Source organism: Lygodium microphyllum, chromosome 17 (assembly GCF_053477565.2).
Source record: "Lygodium microphyllum isolate KBCC chromosome 17, Lygodium_microphyllum_v1.1.10, whole genome shotgun sequence".
NCBI classification, from domain to species: domain Eukaryota; kingdom Viridiplantae; phylum Streptophyta; class Polypodiopsida; order Schizaeales; family Lygodiaceae; genus Lygodium; species Lygodium microphyllum.
The window spans coordinates 8,163,065-8,181,988 of NC_141151.1; the positions used below are offsets into that span (position 1 = coordinate 8,163,065).

An 18,924-nucleotide genomic window follows, 5' to 3' on the forward strand; every position below is an offset into this window, starting at 1 on the left:
GCAATGGCAGGAAATACGTTAGCATTGGTAGCATAATTATCTGAGCCACTTTGAGGCGGACATGGAATGGCCACGCTTGCGACTTCCAATACATAAACTTCGCCGCCAGTTTTTGTGAAATCCACTCCAGTAGGTCCTTTGGCCGTACATCCACCCCCAATGGGTATCCAAGATGCCTGACAATGGAGCCACGGGAAACCACCTGGCCCTGCCAGCCTAATGATTGTAAATCAGGCTTCGTGCAACTGAGAATGGCTGACTTAAAGGCATTGATGCGAAGACCAGAGGCCTGACCAAAGAGCGTCCAAACATCTAATGCCTTTCGAATGTTGTCCCTGTCCGCCCGCAAAATCATAAAGGTGTCATCAGCCAAAGATTGGCTAATGAAGTGCTGCCCCAAAGGAAGAGACAATCCTGCCAGCTGAGCAGAAGCCGCCATTGAGGATAACATTGAAAGGACCGGGTGAGTCGCCAGGGCAAAGAAGAGAGGACTCAAATGGCAACCCTGTCTGACTGAGCGTGCAAGGACAAATGGCTCTGTAACCCCACCATTGAGCATAACTCTTGAAGAAGCCGCAGTATTAATGGTGTAGATCAATCGGGACATGCGGGTACCAAAGCCCATAGCAGACATGAGATCTGCAATGAAAGACCAGTCCACATAGTCAAACGCCTTTTCCAAGTCCAATTGAATCAATACTACTTCCTGACTGGAGTGCCGCGCATAGTCAATAGCCATTTGCACATTTAAGATATTATGCAGAATGTTGTGGCCCTTAATGAAACCATATTGGAGAGGATGCACAATAGCTGGAAGGTGCTTGTGAAGCCGATTTGCCAGCACTTTGGAGAAGATTTTATACATCGAGCCCATCAAAGAAATTGGTCTCTAGTGTTGCAGCTTTGACGGCGAAGGGACCTTTGGAATTAGTTTGATAAGGCCTTCTTTCCATGAGGAAGGCATGACCCTTGTTCCCCAAACCTGCTGAAACATGACTGCCAATGGCTTCACCAACTGCGTGGCCGAGTTCTCAAAGAATTCATTAGTGAGACCATCCCAACCAGGACTTTTATCCTTAGGCAGGTGCAACAAAACATCCATAACCTCCTCCTCGCAAATATCCGCCTCCAAAGTGGCTTGCATATCAAGTGGAACCTGCTGGCGGACCAGATGATGGAAGACCGAGCGGGCATGCGTAACCTGGCTAGAAGGCGAGGGAGAAGAACCAAGAAGTTCCATAAAATAATTTCAGCACATATTGACAATGGTCTGCGGATCAGTGACCATGCGACCTTCCGAATCCTGGAGTCTAGTCATATTTTCGCGAGCCGGAGAAGCATGCAAGGCACGAAAGAACTTATGAGACTGGCAGGCACTATCTTGCAATGTGTCAGTCAAGTTATGCAGCTTGGCCTGTTGATAAGATTTTAACTGAAACACTTGAATAAGATGGGCCAAACGCCTCTCCAGTGACATCAGAAAATCATCATCTGGGGAATCCACGAGCAAGGATGGACCAAAGCCAGTAAGTCCTCTGCTGCATGTCGACGTCAGCGACAATTGCCGAGCAACCCGCTGCACATTAGAGAGCAGCCGTGCAAATGAAGCCAAGCTCTCCGAGGCGAAGTCCAATAAGAACCTCTCAATCAATTGTTGCATATAGCCTTGAAAAATTGGATGCTTCAAATAAGAGGAGTTGAAACGTAAAGGGAACCTATCCAGCAACTGCAGAAAAGGTGCAATAGATTGTGCCCGCATCTCAAGCTGGAGGGGGAAATGGTCCGACAACGCATATTGCTGCAAGACCTTCATTTCCAGCATCTCGGGAAGAAAATCATCCCCCTGCATGATATACATTCGGTCCAACCACGACCAAGTAGTGGCATATTGTGCGGAATGAAAAGTAGACCCTGAAAAAGAAGGGTGAAGCCACGACCAAAGATCTTGCTTAAGTATGCGCAAAGCAAAGGAATTTCACACCCGGCTTTCCGGCGTATCCATTACCGAATGCCCTGAAGTGGACTGAGAAGAGTCAACACACATATTGAAATCTTCCATAAAAAACCCCCTTCGGCCAAGTGACATGGAGCCCTGCAAAGTCGACCAAAGATCCCGTCGGGATGTTGGATCATTCGGAGCATAGAGGCCTAGCAACCATAAAATCTCTCCTTCAAATAAGACTTCGATTACCAGAAAGCGGCCCTGCACATCATTTTTAACAAGAACAGGCTGGTATTTCTCATGGACAATCATCAGCACGCCCGAATAGTGCGTAGCATGTGTCCCTGCATAAAACAGACGGAATCCATGACAATCCACAACTTTTCCTGCTTCACCATGACTTTTGTGCTCAACTGCACACAATACATTCCACTGGTTCTCATGCAAGACAGTCCACATGGCATGTTGCTCATGGCGAGAGCAAATGCCTCGCACATTCCACGTGGCTATCTTCATATATCTTCAAAAAAAGGAAGTCAGGAACGAGGCGCCTGTTGCCTCGACTTCACCTTTTCCGCGAGAGCATCTAGGACACCCTCGTCCAGAAAATCAGCCAATACTGCAAACGAATTCTGGCGATCTGCTTTAGAGGTAGAAGGAAAATCCACTGCCTTGGGAGTGGGGCGGGGATAACACCGATCCCACGGTGTAATCACATTACCTTTTGTATCAAACGCCAGCTTAGCAGGTGGGCCCTTGGGGCCGTCTCTATAGACTTTCCTTGTAGACTGATTACGGGGGGCAGACGGGGCCATAGTACGCGCAGCCTGCTGTGAAGCGAACATTTCTTTCCTGCGCATATACGTGCACACGGGATCCTGTGAAGCATTAGGCCCAGGATCCGCCAGGCCTGCATCCAACTTTTTACCTTTTTTTTGACGTGCCTCAATCCAATCAGTGCTACGGGAATCCAAACCCAGGACCTGTTGTTTGCCGTTATCCACGACATTAGGTGGCTGAAGGGCCTCCTGTGTCGGGGCATCAAGCACCATGTCATCCTTAGGCAGCACAACCTGCGCATCCTCGGAAGACGGTTGCCTTTCAAGGCATTTGGCCATAAAATGCCCCAATTTACCACATGAAAAGCAGTGTCCTGCAAAGTTGCCCCATTTCAAGCGAAAATGCAAAGGATGCATGCCAGAACAATTGAGGCGAAGCCACGCAGGCCTTTTCCTGGCCGTGTCCCATAACATGCATAAACAGTTTCGATTCATAGCCCTGAGGCTTGGGGGAACCAGCACTGTTCCCACAACTGCCATCGCATCCTTCAACAATGGCCAATAGACCGCCGGACAATTTTCCACTTCCACCCACACCGGGCATTCTCGTTGAAGCAGACGCTGGAAGTCGGCCATAGGGCGCCATGGTACAACATGGACCAAGCGGCGATCAAAGAATAATGGCAACTTGGACAGGAGCTCAGCTCGATGTGTTTCCGATTTCAACAGCACCTCATAAAAGCCGCGAGGCCCAAGGAAGATCTCCTCAACACACTCCCCTTGCAATAAATGGTGCATCCACTGGCGAATATGTGAAAGCACTGGGATCCTGCCAGTGAAGAAAAGTATAACTGCACGGTCATAAAACACCGAGAAGGATCGCAAGATTGATTTCGGGTCCACCGTGGCTTCCAGCACATCATCAGTTCCCGCGTCAGAAAAAGTTTCATTATTATGCTGGACATAATCGCCAAGCAGAGTATTGGCGAAGTCCAGCAAATGCTCCCAGTCAATCTCTTGCAAATCCACAGGATCAGAGGCAACCTGCGCATAGGAACGTTCCTGAGGACCCATTGGCTCGTCAGAGGTATGCTTGGAGCGTTTGCCCGCAGGCGGCAGTTCAGAACCCGGAGGCATCTCCTCCGTGCACGGCACCATATCCTCCGGCTCCTCTGTATCGGAATCAGGGCCAAGGGCTGCCACCGTCCGGTCTAGAAAATCCATATCCAGGCCAGCCATACTGTTGTCTTCTCTCTCTCTCTCTCTCTCTCTCTCTCTCTCTCTCTCTCTCGGTGTCTGTGGAAAGGCAAGGCTGCATTGTCTCCGTGTGCAGGTCGCAGAACCCAGAGGCGAAGGCTCAGGCACGAACAGAGGATGCTGCCTCTCGCTGAGGGGAAGAAAATATCAGTGCGCCCTGCGAGACGCTGCATCAAACGATGTGTTACCTGGGGCGACCACCACGGCGGCGGACTGGCGAGGGCAGCGTCTGACAGGCGAGGGCGGCGTCCGACAGGCGAGGGCGGCATCCGACAGGCGAGGGCGGACAGGTCTGGTAGGCGAGGGCGTCTGTCAGGCGATGGCTTCTGACAGGCGACAGGGCAGGCAGTCGTCAGAGGCGGGCGACAGGACAGGCGACGGGGCAGGCCACTGGCGTGTCTGACGGCGAACAGGACGGACGCGCAGGCCTGACGGCGAGCAGGTCAGATGGCGGATAGGACGGACGGGCACTGTCGACGAGCAGGACCCGCTGGTTCTCTCTCTCTCTTGGGCAGCGCGATGACAGGCAGAACACGACGGCGTACTGGCGGGCACAGGCGTCGAAGGCGAGTTTTGCGCCTCCACAGGTAGACGCCCGCGTGCAGGAGGACGCGACGAAACAGGTGGGTTAGGGCTTCGGCGGACGGCGCAGGGACAGCACGCTAACGACCGCCATCTCTCTCTCTCTCTCTCTCTCTCTCTTCTCTCTCTCTCTCTCTCTCCACAATCGCAAGCTTTCTCTCCTTGATGTCCAACATTCACAACAATACTAATCAACATTTAATCTTAATGTTAAATGTTAATGCAACAATAACATTTAATATCACATCAGCATTAGAATTAAAAATAGCATTAACATTAACTATTGAATTGATAGAAATTGCTGTCAATCAACAGTTTGATGTGTACTACAAGATTTTGGCCTCCCACAACTGTCTGCCATAGTCCTAGAGTGGTAGCTCCCCAGACTCCGATCATCAAAAATTGTTGAAAATTCTTGCGCATAAGCATTGCCTCAACACAAAGCCCAATTACAGGTATGAAACAAAAAACATACCTTGCTTTGGTACCACCATCCGGAACACGTGTCCCTCATGCACACCCCTTCTGCCAATCGTGTCCCATACCACCCTTAACATAAATAGAACTTTGTTGCCCTAACCTCAAAGTGCCCTTAGTGCATTCACAGTAAGTCACTTCACGGCCACTGTGACCAGTGCTACTAGTGCCGTGGGCAGATGACATGCACTCTTTGTCCGATGCCATGGTTGCTTTGGGTTGGGTTGCCTTGGGGTAAGAAAAAAATATATGGGCTCGGGTTAGAGTCCCTATCTAATTCAAGTTTTGGGCTTGAGAGGGGGAGTTAAGCTTAAAATGCAATGCATGATTAGCCACATTAAATAGCCCCAAAATAAGATTAATTAGTTAAATTACCAAAGTTTCATTAAAAAGAAAGGCATTCCTAGAGAGTGTCTGTGTCCCATAAGCCAACCCCTTATTTGGGAGGACCCAACTATTTGTAAGTAGGCAAGCTGCCCAGCACTCGGCCTTAACCTCATTTTGCAATTTGCAGGCATCCCTTCTGTTTGTTGTCCACACCCTGTTCATGGAGGATATCTCAGTTCAAGCTGTTGCCCATTGGTGTCCATTATTAGGTGCCTGCAGCCGCCATGCTGCTGTTGGTGACTGTTTCCAGCCTGCTATCATTCCTAGAGCAAGCGTGTTTAGTGCTGCAGATCATTTACCAGCCTGTGTTTATCCTTTCCTTGTTGTCATCAGCTGGTGATGTCATCAGCAGACCCTACGTTTTCTGTACATCGAGCCTGTCACCCAACTGCCATGCCATCAACTGATCAGCGTTTTACTGATTTTGCCCTCCACTACTATGTCAGACCTCGATCCAGCCTCGTTTGAGCTGCATTTGCTACTGCTTGACATCTTGGGAGGTTGTCTACTACGTTTTTGGCATCTATCAGAGTATGACACGCTCTCTTGCGCATACTCTCTGCCTCGGTCCTTGAGACATGAGAGTTGGAGGGTCAATATTTCACCTTTGCATAGTGTGTTTGCTGCATTGTTGCCTCTCACTCTTGGATAATGTATAGTTGTTGGTGCTGGCTTTTTCTTTTGGGGGGGGGGGGGGGGGGCAGATTTGGAAAAGTTAAATGTGGTCTTTCACTCAGCAGAATATATTTTGCAAGGTCAAATCCTGCAAACTAATGAGATATGGTGTGTGACTTGTTATATATGTATGTGCATAGCAAATTTTAGTTTCCATCAGCAAGCATTCACCTGTTCATTACATCTGCCTAATCTTGTAGCTAATTTACCTTGGGGTGGTGGTAAGCAGTGCCCCTTTATTGTCAATCTCCACTATGTCTTTGGCGATGAGTTTATTGCGCGTGACTTCTAATATGTGTCTATTCACCATTTTACGACATCTGCTTATTCTTGTAGCTAATTTACGTTGGGGGTTGGTAGGCAGTGGCACTTTGGTGTGAGTACCTAACTTGCAGTATATATGAATGAAGTACTGTCCAGAAATACAGTAGATGAAGATAGAACCACATTTGCATGCTTGAAGATTAAGGTGTATACAGTCGAATCTCATTTTGCAGGTCCAGTGGTATGCCCAATGTTTACAATACTTGCATTTTATGTTGTGAAACCTGCAACTACGAGATGTTTGAAAAGCTCTTGAATGATGTGATTTCCTCTTGAACATATGGCTTGTTTATACTGTTTTAGTCATTGACTTGTTTTTGTAAGTCCATGTTTTCAATGCGCATTATTAACCAAAATTTAATTGGATTTCCCATCAGCTATTATATAGATCCTGTTTGTGCCGCCCCTCCTTTCAGACTTGATGAGTATTAATATTTCTCCTTTTAAACAAGAGAACTCAATTAGCTGAGAAGTTTTTGAATTTCACAGAGCTTGCCGGTGACTTTTAACAAGCTATTTCACACCTTTTCAGGGCTTGGGCTGCTGGTTTTCTTGGATATTGTGCATTCTTATGCATCTCCAGAACCAGCAGTTGGTTTGGCCTTGTTTGATGGTGCAAATGATTGCTTTTTTCATCCAGGTAATGCCTTGCATTCAGTTTCTCAGGTAATTATTTGCAACAAGAGCTACCTTTATATAAGCAACAGGGTTTTTAGCTGCCACTGTGCAAATACTTTTTTTTTTTCCATTCAATGTGTGATTTTGGTTGCATCAAGAGTGGATACATGTTATCATGGATATCAAAATTTACAGTCATTTCTTGCAAACCTGAGTTAGTTTTCTTGTTTGAATTGTCATTGCATTAGTCTTGCACACTGATGTGACATCATGTTAGAGCACATGATTAAGCTTGAAGGTAGTTGCAAAGGGAATACTTCTCATTCTGAGGTGATTGTAACTAAGCTCATCCCTATGATGATTGTCAAGCATATTATATGTTGTGTAGGGCAGTTACATCCTCCTTTGGTTATAGCCAAGAAATGCTGATTTTTTGGCAATGAGTTGTTCTCTCCTTAGGGTAAGATTTTGACCATACCTATGAAGATAGATCATAGTACTATTGGAGCTTTTTGTAAATGTAATAAATGATTCTCTTTATGAAATGACAACCTGTTGAGCTAAAACAGGATTTACAGCTGATTAGCATTTTTAAACAGGCCCAAAACACACTTAATTAATAAAAAACAAAAATTTGGTGCACGGTTTGAGAGAGATTCAGTGGTCCCCCAAAACCCTAATTTTTTGGGGTACCCTTCAACATCTATAAATAGATAGGTTGCCCACCATTCAGCCTCATCCTTTGGTGCAGGTTTCTCACTCTACTGTGCAGATTTTAGCCATCAACCAACTGCAGCCCATCACTATCTAACCCTAGGTGGCCTGTTTTCAACCATTACCTTGCTGTTTGGAGGTATCCATTTGTTGCGTCATCACAACACCTGATCATCATGCGTTTTCAGCATTTGGTGCCAAGCGATAGACTGCTGTCATCTCTCCCACTAGGCGATTGCTACAATACCTGTGTTTTTGCTATCCAGCATGTTGTCTATATTAGCAAAACATCTCTCTTGTTGTTGCCTCAGTTCCCTTACACTTTGGTGATCATTGTTTGGTGTTTTTCGCACTCCGACACTGTGAGTGGTGGTCACAACACTTGGGATCCATTTTCAATGGATATCACTCTGTGATATTGCATTGCTTTGACCTTGGGCATTTTGTATATTTTGTCTTTGTGTTTGAGTTTCGTGTTTTGTATTTTGTGTTAAGGGTTTGAGTTTTGCGTGTCTTTGTCTGAGTCTTTGTGTTTCAGTCTTGGTTGGACTTACTACGTTTCCTTAGTACAAACCCTAGCATATCTTCACATGGTATTAGAGTCGGTGCTCTTTTAAAAAGTATCATGTGGTGATTGTGGAGGCTAGTCTTTGTGCGAGACTCACATGGGACTTGATTTTGACTCAAAATGTCTCATGCACCTTCTTCTTCAGATCATATGACGCCCTATGAGACTTCTCTATCATTGGAGACTTTGGGAAGGCATTATGGTCTTGAGGAGGAGGTAGGCACACCTTCACCTTTACCATCTTCTTCTTCTCGTTTTGTCGTCTTATAGATGAAGAGTTTGAGGAGTACTTGCGCATCATGTATAGTTCTGTTTACACTTCTCCAATGAGTGCTACTACTCTGTTTAGATTTGATTGGTAAGACTGACCATCTCCCTAATCTTGGAGGGATCACGACATTCCGCACGTTTGGCAATCCATCTCCTTCATCACAGTCAAGCCTTGTGTGAGGTTCATATAACCCTTTTTGGTTGTAGAAGCTAAAACCCTTTTATGTTTCTCATTTTGGTATGCAGGATTCGGATGGTTTTCAATATATTAACTTTAATAGAGGAGGCTCTTAAAGTAGATTCCTTTCATCAAGTATATCTCCACCATCTATTTCATTTGAGCAAGTAAATCACACTTCTCAACTCTCTCCCATCCCACCACTATCTTTTCCACGTTCTGATTTACTCACATCCTCATTTCAAACTCTTGGATTACATTCCACTTTTACTCAAAGCACACTAGGGATTGGATCTTCCATCTCTGCTCCTAACACTTTCTCTTTCTCCATCCCACAATCTACCTATCCTCCATTCACTCCACCTCTTAGTGCATTGTTAGGGTAAATGCTACCCTTTGACATTGTACCTTCCTTATACCCCCATTACATAACTCCATTTTCTAGTACTATCACTCTTGTTGCAACGACCAAGAATGCCTTCACGGATAAGACTCATTTTAAGGAGGTGAATTTCATTACTTGGTTGAACTTCATGCAACAAGTGCTTGAATCTTCGGGACTTTGTCACCTTGTCGTTGGTATCGAATTGACTAGGAGAGATTCATAATATAGTTGGACATGCTGACCAGACTACCTTCCCGGGCTATAAAGGGAAGATCTCTCTAAAGCCATCATGAATCTATCTTTCACCTAGTTAAGAATTCTTTTAGCTATCCTTAAGCTCTTTGCCTAACATCTGTTTGAATCACCATCTAAGCTTCACAGTGGAAGTGATAGAGCCATCTTTGTATCAGCTCGTTTGAAATTGAAGTAGTCTTCGTTCTTCTCATATTTGCTATGTATTCTCTACTACTTGCTCAGATTCTGTCCGCTATGCCATGTAATTCCTAAAGGTATTAGAGCCCAGGGGGCTCTGAGGAGTGAAGAGTACACAATAAGCAAGGGCTTCAACAACGAAGTGGAGAAATGTCATTTGCTGCATTAAGTAGTGGTGGTTACGCATTAAGTGGCGGTGTTGCTGTACCGGCAATTTAAACATTGAGGATTCGTCTAACAATCTTCAGTGAAAGCAAGTTAGATGGTACAAACTATACTTTGTGGAAGTTTAAAATTACAACTATTCTTGATTCTTATGAGCTTATGGAGAAGGTGTTGGGGACGAACCCACTCTCCCTTAGCTTACCCTGCTCACATTTGTCAATGGAGAGCTTGCAATGGCATAGCGAATGTTGAGTTAATGGAAGGGTTGCTTCTTGAATTCCGCTCTCAGTTATAGCATTTTTCCCTCACGTTTAAGCGTTGGAGTCATCTCATTGATTGCCATGCGGCTTGAGATTCCACTTGACGTATCAATCTTGATTTTGAGCTGCAAGAGTTTTCCATTAAGGAAGGGGATGATTTGAAAGTCAAGTTGACTGAATATCAGGGGTTACTTATTGAGTTTGCGAGTACTAGCTCCCCGAAGTTAGATGATGATCAGGTCACGTTGTTCTCGAACAAGTTGCCAGACATATACTTTCATTTTATCTAGCACATTATCTCACTACCTAGATTGCCAACCTTCTATGAGTTTGAGTGTCAGTTCTTGTGTTACGCAAGGCTACACGATCAAGTCCACAAGAAGTCCTCTGCACACATGAATTCAGAGGAGCAAGGGTTAGCTGTCTCTTCTTTAGGAGGGAAAACTACCAATGGTAAGAACTCGTAAGATGCAATGGCAAGCCAAACCAAGGGTGACATCACTTTCTCTGATGGAATAAAAGAAATACGACCCCTTTGGTAGCAAATTCCTAAGAAAAATAGGTTTTACACACAGTATTAAAGGTTGAACCATGTGGACTAGGAGTATTGTACCTAGGCCCAAGGTCTTCCTCCTAGGAAACCATTGCAGATTGCTATGACTATCTCCACTCTGACTTGCCAATCCAGTGGGACTATGCCTCTTGTTGCTGCTCTATCTTTCCCAACGGCTACTGGATATGTGGCACGCGGACACTCTCAACAATCCATCTCCTTCAGTACTCTTGAAGGATTGGCTGATTGGTTTGTTGATGGCTCACCTATTGTTTTTACGCATCCATTCCTAGGATATCCATTGCACCTTCTAGGATCAATTTTCCACCTCACTGTATGTGATGGTAGCCACACACTTAGCCTTTCTCTTTTTAGACTTCCGTTGCATACTTACATACTCATCGCATTGCACTTAGCTTTGCTTTCTTTTTAGTTTTGTCTTTTGGAGCATCTTACTACTCACCTTTGTGCTTGCTGATTTTTTTCTCTTTTGCAGGATTTTGTATTTTAGTGTAGGGCTAACATACAGGCTTGCACCAGTCCTTCTTGAGTTGGAAAAAGGAGATGTGCTGTTACTTTCATGGTTCCATCTACTTTGAGTTTTGCTCTTCTGCTAGCATGGAGGCTTCTGCTCTTGCGGCAGATTGTGCAGCATCTCTCTTAATGCTATTATGACAGTGACTTCTATCCTTGCTCTTCTAGTAGGAATACTTCATCATTTTCATCCATATGGTTCTCGGCACCACATGAAGACTGACATCCTTAGACTTCTCTTTCTTCTTCGGTATTGACATCTAGGTTGAGAGGGGGTTCCTATCCTTCTTAGTATTCTTCAGGTTTCAGCAGTCAGTTTTTGACATCGACCCTTCCCCCTTGTTGTACCTTTCCCTATGCATTGCACGATTTGATCATTTTTATACTAGGGCGTTTGGGCAAGTGAAAAATTTTCCATGAGAGACATTGTCCAAGTAGCACTTGTTGCATGAGCATTCTTTAATTATGTAGCATACTATGCATCCCATTGTGTGGAGCACCACTGGACAGATTTTGAGTTGTTTCCATTGGCGGATTATACCACCTTCCTTCTTCACATGATACTTGGTCAAATTTTCCTCGTCATCGACATCCTCGAGTGGTCGGATAAGCTTGTACTATATTGTAATGTGTTGGGTATACCATCCCTACTTGTGTATTCTAGGTCACTATTACTTAATCGGCCGCCACCCCCTAAAATTAACTTTTCATCACTTGCAAGAAAAAAAAAAAGTTCAATATGGTTTCATCTGCCTTTGTAAGGCTTGGTAGGCCATTGGGCAGTCGATGTGCACCCTTTGTCAGATGCCCTGTCCTCTCTGGGGTGACTACTTGGACTCCCTTGGTAAGATAACCATTGCCTTTGTAGTCTTGGTAGACTATTGGACAACCAATGTGCACCCTTTGTCGGATGCCCTGGGTGCTTTGGGATGGGACGCATTGAGGTACACATTGTCGGTCTTCCCTTTTAGGCTCAATTTTGGGCACGAGAGGGGGTGTTGGGCCAAAATATGCTTTACAATTGATTAGGATTTTTAAATAGCCCCAAACCATGCTTAATTAATGAAAAACACAAATTGGTGTGTGGTTCGAGAGAGTTTTAGTGGTCCCCAAAAACCCTAATTTTTTAGGGCATCCTTCAACATCTATAAAGAGCTAGGTTGCCCACCATTCAGCCTCATCCTTTGGTGTAGGTTTCTCACTGTACCATGCAGATTTCAACCATTAGCCAACTACCATTTGCTGTCTAGCCATCATCGACTGCAGCCCATCACTATCCAGCCCTAAGCGGCCTGTTTTCAACCAATTACCCTATTGTTTGGAGGTTTTCATTTGCTGTTTCATCATAGCACTTGATCAGCCTACGTTTTCAGCATTTGGTGCTGAGGGACAGGCTGCTGTCATCTCTCCCACCAGGCAATTGCTGCAGTACGTGCGTTTTTGCTGTCCAGCATGCTGTCTACATCAGCAAACACCTCTTTGTTGTCGCCTCAGTTCCTTGATAGTGGTGATCAGTGTTTAGTGTTTTCTGCACTCCCAGCACTCCAATTGGTGGTTACGGCACTTAGGATCCATCTTAGGTGGACGTCACTCTCCAACACTACATTGCAGTACCGTTGGGCATTCTGTACACTTGCATTCATTTACAGCATTCATTCGCTTTAGAGTTTCTTTTCTTTGTGTTTGAGTTTTGAGTTTTTGCATTTGGCGTCTTTGTCTGAGTTTTTGTGTTTCTTTTCTTTGTCTTTGTCTGAGTCTTTGCTTGTCTTTGTAGACAGCATGCTTGTCTTTGCTTGTCTGAGTCTTTGCTGTCTACATTCATTCGCTTTAGAGTTTCTTTTCTTTGTGTTTGAGTTTGAGTTTTGCTTGTCTTTGTCTGAGTCTTTGTGTTTCAGTCTTGGCTGTTCATGCTATGTTTTCTCAGTGCAAACCCTAGCATATTTTCACACAACCAAGCAATGGTGCATTGTCTTATAGTTTCCTAAAATATGGCAACAATTTGCTACTTAAGGAGTGGCTCTGCTTATGGAGATTGCGTGCTTAGTGTTGTTCTTGTTGGTTCTATGCTTGCTATCCAAAGCCTATTTGTCATAGGTCTGGTGCTATGAGTGAGAACACTCCACACATTTCTTGGACTCATCATTGTTTATTGGAGCTTATTAAGAGGTGTCTTTGTTTCTCAGGCTCTGTTTTCTTTCCTTTTTGATTTGGCAAGCTATGTTGGCTTTTTAGATGTTTCATAGTTAGATTGAAGGCTTATGCTACTTTCCTTTCCTGGGCACACTTTTGGAAGCTTTCAACAACCATGGGATCTTCACAACTTGGCCATGGAAGTTCTAGACAATATGGAATCTTTGCAACCTGGCTATCTTTGAGGTCATTATTTTTTATGGTTTGCTTACTTCTTACGATCTCCGCAGTAATCTTTCTCTGACAGCCTTGTTACTCAAAAGGCTCCACAGATTACAGTATGATCTATTTCATGAGTGCTTTTGAGCTTTTTTTGGCTGCACTCACTTAGAGTGCTCAGCTACTTTGTACATGGGTAATCAACACCTTTCCACTGAAAAAAGAAAAAAGGGAGTTTAAAGGACATGTTTAGGGATGTCTCCAGCCTCCTGAAGCTATGTGATGTGAACTGATGTTGGAAAAAACTTTGAAGTTTGTTGGGTCTCATGAGAAGGGATTCTTGATAGAAGGAACTTAGAAAAAAGGCCTGCTGGAAAACTATCGGAACATTATTTATTGAAATGTGCAACAGATTCAAGATTTAAGGTTCCTCTCAAGGAATAGCCATGGACAAGGGGGAGGTAGAGGCATGCTTTTCTAAATGCAAGACAGTATTGATCGTATCATCAGAGATTGAAAAACTGATTTGCAAACTATAGTATGGCAGTACCTTATATCTTGGGCCAAGTAGGGTAAAAAACACAAGTTGTTTGACATTTTCAACATCTAGAGTCCTTTCTTCCATGCCCAACCACATAACATATATGGATTTATTTGCAGAGATTTATCTACACCGTTATATAATCATAAGCATAGCCATAGTCAATAAGTGGTTATAAATTTGCTGCAAATTAGGTAGTTGTAGTCCTGCTTATGTAAATCTGTGTTCTTATTTGGTTTCCTAACGATTTTTAGGGAAAAGAGGACATCACAAATATTGGGGTACTCGCATGTACAAGTATGATGATTATGAAGTGCTGCGCTTTCTGCTGTGTAATCTAAACTGGTAAGAAAGTTCCCTTTATACTGTAGGTAATGATTTGTGAGAATACATTTTTGTGAATACATTACAGGTTGTGATTTAATCCCCTTTACAATGTAATGACCAGGTTTTAGTTGTCCCCACATGGTTTGTTAATGCTCTACGCTGTATCAGATATACAGTGGGAAAACCAACACAAATGTTAGGAGAAGTAAAATTTCTTGTATACCTTTCTTTCCTCACCAACAAGAGGGATGTTTCCAAAAAGAAAATAGGCAGGAATCATATGTACTGCATTCAATTCATCACCTTGAAATATCCCTGGTACTTGTTCCATATACGATCTACCTGTAAAGTGGTTATGAACTACCAACTTGGCTTCATTGCTCTAATCAGCTCTCTAGCTATGTAGTCACTAACTATCATCTTATCTACAGAGTCACCAACTAGCTATCTAGTAGTCACCAACTAGTTACCTAGTCACTAACTAGCCAGCTAGCTACCAGTCTAGTCAGCAACTAGCCATGTGGAAAAATAATAACGTGTTTTTGTGGATTTCTCTAAGTATTCCTCAATCAATATTCTGTGCTTCTAATCGTAAAGTGTGTGGTAGAATAGCTTTTGTAATTTCCAATTATTAAATTGTGGGTTTAAGTATTATTGGGTTCTTGACCCTTATCCATTAACATGAGGACTTATTAGAGTTGCATAAATGAAATAATCCAAATTGTCAATCTTGATCATTGTTCCAAGCCCTGTCAATGGTCAGCCTATTTTCTTGCCTAATACTCGTCCAATGTTAGGACACACAGAACACACTGTCTGATGCATGCAAAAATGCTTCATTCACTTATAGAGGGAGTCCTTAGGGTGGATTGAGCCAGCAAGTAGGGTTCTATTCCCTTAAGGGTGGATGATACTACGATGATACTCTTCCTCTTTTTCAATGGTTAATCATTCTCAGCTCTTGTGGAAACCACTTTTAGTGGCCAAAGATGTGGCCCTTCCTGGAAGTGCAAGTTATATGCTTGACACTGAGCCCTCACCTAAAACACAAGTTCCAAACAGTTTGCCCTCGTGTTGCCCACTCCAAAGCTGACTATATGGCAAAGTGAAATTTGCTTGTTGATCTCCATTCCTGCTAAAACGCAATAATTATCTAGCCAAGTGTATGCTCAGTTAGACTAGATATGCTAGAAGCAAAATGAATTTTGCTTGTTGATGTTCATTTCTACCTAAATGCAATAATTCTCTAGCCATGTACAGGACTTAGTCACAGACATACCTCAGTCACAGACATACCTCAAGTCTAGTAGCTCTGTCTCTGTCCTCAGAAAGGCTTGTAATTCACGAGTGCAGAAAATTAAGAACTAGGAGTGGACTTTCCTCTTTTATTGACCTGTCTAGTTAGAACTTCTCCACCATCTGCCTGTGCACCAATGAGCACTCTGCTGTTTGCTGGCCAGTATAAGGTAACAATCCAGGGATTCCCTGATATGGGAATGGAGACATGTCTATCCATGGTTTCCTCAAGGAACTTCCAATTGAAAAGTGTATGATTCCTCAAAGTCCAAAAGGAAGACGTGCATCCCCACGTGATGGATGGTATCTGGAAGAAGGTATAGCATCCTTGATGTAAGACTTGCTGGCACTATCCTTCACTGAAAGTCTTGTGGAATGCCCCCAACAGGAAGACCTCACCTCCCAAAACATGAAGAAATAAACCCTGAAGAGTGCTCCCTTTGATCTTGAAAGGTTGTCAACAGCTTGATTGAGTGGTCCAGCTTCTTAGTTATCTAACAATGAATACACTTATGGAGATCTTCACTCTATATCAATGTGTTATAGTAAAGAGGTACTCTTGTTGAAAGAGTGGACTCTGTACACCTATGCCTTTTATTTATAGCAGCCAGTATTCAGGCTCGTTTGTCAACAAAAGCTCTGAAGTTTAAAATATTTGAATGAAATATGTGGTCTCATGACACTGTTTATGTTTGACGCATTTTCCCTACTGAAAGTTAGCATGTCCTGCTTGCATTGTTAGGTTACCTGTTACTTCAAGTTACTGATAGCGTAAAGGTACCCAGCATTATCTAAAATGTGGCACAATGTTCTATTGTTGAAGAATCCTTTGGCTCATTGAAACTGATTGTTCAGACTGAACTCTCTCAGGTGGGTCCAGGAATATCGTATTGATGGCTTCAATTTCCATTCATTGGCCTCCATGCTTTATACACACAATGGATTTGAAAAACCTTCAGAGGGATATGAATAGTAAGGCTTTAGTCCAAGTTTATGCAATCTATCACCATCTTCAGTTGTGCCTTTGAAAGTTTTTACCAATGATATTGTTGTTTGCTACAGTTATTGTAACCAGTATGTTGATCGAGATGCGCAGAATTATTTGATTTTGGCCAATGAAATGCTTCATAAGCTGAATCCAGACATCATCACGATTGCAGAGGATGTACATAGCTCCACCTTCTTATTTTTTGTTGAAGATTGACTTTATAAACTGTTTTAGTTGGAGTGTGATAGGCTTGTCCCATCGAGCATATTTCTGCATATTCATGTGAGATAAATGTCACAGGTTTGGTACATTGTGTGGTCACTATGCAGCTGATATTTCTGAGCCTGTAATACAATAGTTGCATGATTCAACATTAAATCATGGTGCTGTATGGGTGTTGCCAGCCTCTTTCTTGAGCTTATGGATTGTGGTTTCATGAGTAGCTTTAGCTTTCCTTTCAAGCCTTTATTTGTACTTCTCTTCAACACTCAATTGACTCCCTCATGAACAAATTGCTAGGTTCATGCTCTCTATGATTTTTATCGAATTATGCACTTGTGCTACATTTTGGAGTTATACTTTTTTTGAATCAATTGCAAGGAAAGCTTTTACTTATGCAAAGTATCATCTCATCTTACATTTTGGATGACTGGGTTTGGATCGGGTTTTCCACTTTTAAACCATATGATTTATTTTTTGACATGGTAATAGAACAATTTTTGCATTTTAGAAATACTTGCATGTGTAGGATGGTGGCTGCTTTGAATGCAGAGTTTGGGGAATGGAATTCTTTTCTAACTAAACGGCGATCTGTATTTTGACTGTAGAGTCTCAGGAAATCTGTTCTTTATAACAGCATGTTGCGGCTAGCTAGATCGTAGTCCCTTATGTTAGATCATGGTGTTCCCTAACTGGAGATGGTTTGGGCTCTACATCTTGTAACTCCATAGACAGCAAGATCCATCTACAGAATCATCAGACCTTGGGATTGATCCACCTTATCCCAAGAATAGCTAGGATGAATTGGAGATGACATAGTGGAGATCAATCACTTTGCTTGGAAGATCTTATGTGATCCTTGCAAAAGCAATAAGCTTTAGATTGTCCATTTTGATACTAGACAATATCTATGCCATCCAGACATTTTTGTTTGCAAGCACAAAACCCTAAGCAACATTTTAACATTTTGGAAGTCCAATACTCTTTCAAGTTCTAGGATCCAGGACCTCGTTGGGCTTCTTTGTGATTTCCAAAATGCTTATGAACGAGTACATTGGGAGTTATTGGAGTGCGATATGTTGAGGTTGGAATAGGAGTGGGTCAGACGAGTCTCAACTTTCTATTTCTCAGTCCAGAATTAGATTCTTGTTGATGGGGCTGGAGGAGAGAGGTTCAACATTTAGAGATTAGTGAGACTAAGGCTGTTTGCTTGATCCCTTCCTATTCTTATTTGTAGTAGAGGCTACGAGGTACATTTCAAGGGACACATCCACAGGTACTAGAGCGACTAGGTTACCCATCTGAGAGTTTGATAACCTGCTTGATGTGGAGTTTGTAGATGAGATAATGTTATATTTTGGTGTGGACAAGGGAAACCTTAGGGCTTGTGTAGCAGCCATGTGTGGAGATACACTAGGGTTTGCAAAAGAAAACACTGAGTGTACAATCCCGACTGAAACATAGACCTCAAACACTAGCTTAGAAACACAAAATACAAGAAAAAGGGTAAGTGAATGAATAGATAAATAATTGAAAGTGTACAAAATACTCAAGGACAGAGCTGTCCAAGAGTCAGTGTTGCTCATGGGAGCATATTGAAGGAGGATTCGGAGTGATGCCATTAGGGATGTATCTTGAATACAATGAACACCAGTCTGCAGGAGTGGGCAGGCAGCAAAAACTCAGCCTATAGGAGAGATGTCGGAGCAGGCTGGTCTACCAAGAGCAAGGCGACAAAAATAGTACCTGATTTGAAGCAAAATGCAGCTGTCCTCTGAGTGCACATCACCAATGGGCAGCAAGAGAAGGGAGAACAGGTGCTGTCCGATGTTGAGAAGGCTGTCCAATGTGACCAGTAGTGAGACATGTGCTATAGATGACATAGGCTGATCAGGTGGTGCTGATGCAGCCGAGGGCAAAATCCAGCTTGTAGGAATGTTGAGGCAGCAGGCTGATGGGTGACAATTGGGGATGACCGTGATAGCAGGCTGGATGAAGACTATAGCAATTGGGGGAAAATGCAGATTGTGTGTCACCAGGATAAGGGTGACAACAGAGGATGGCCATTGCCAGAGTTAGAGATGATTGGTGACAGCAAAGTGGT

The 18,924-nt window shown here is 43.4% G+C and overlaps 1 protein-coding gene across 3 annotated transcripts in view; it reads left to right on the plus strand.

Moving 5' to 3' along the window:
• The window catches only part of EMB2729 (Alpha amylase family protein), a 140,803-nt gene that overhangs the window by 70,636 nt on the left and 51,243 nt on the right, over positions 1–18,924 (plus strand). For all 3 annotated transcript variants that reach the window (XR_015694337.1, XM_087696955.1, XM_087696956.1), the window contains 4 exons: positions 6,956–7,063; positions 14,245–14,335; positions 16,484–16,585; positions 16,676–16,778. Coding sequence is in view for 2 of the 3 variants with exons in the window: in XM_087696955.1 (XP_087553081.1) it covers positions 6,956–7,063; positions 14,245–14,335; positions 16,484–16,585; positions 16,676–16,778 (404 nt within the window). In the remaining variant the exon portion in view is untranslated. The remainder of the gene's footprint in view (positions 1–6,955; positions 7,064–14,244; positions 14,336–16,483; positions 16,586–16,675; positions 16,779–18,924) is intronic.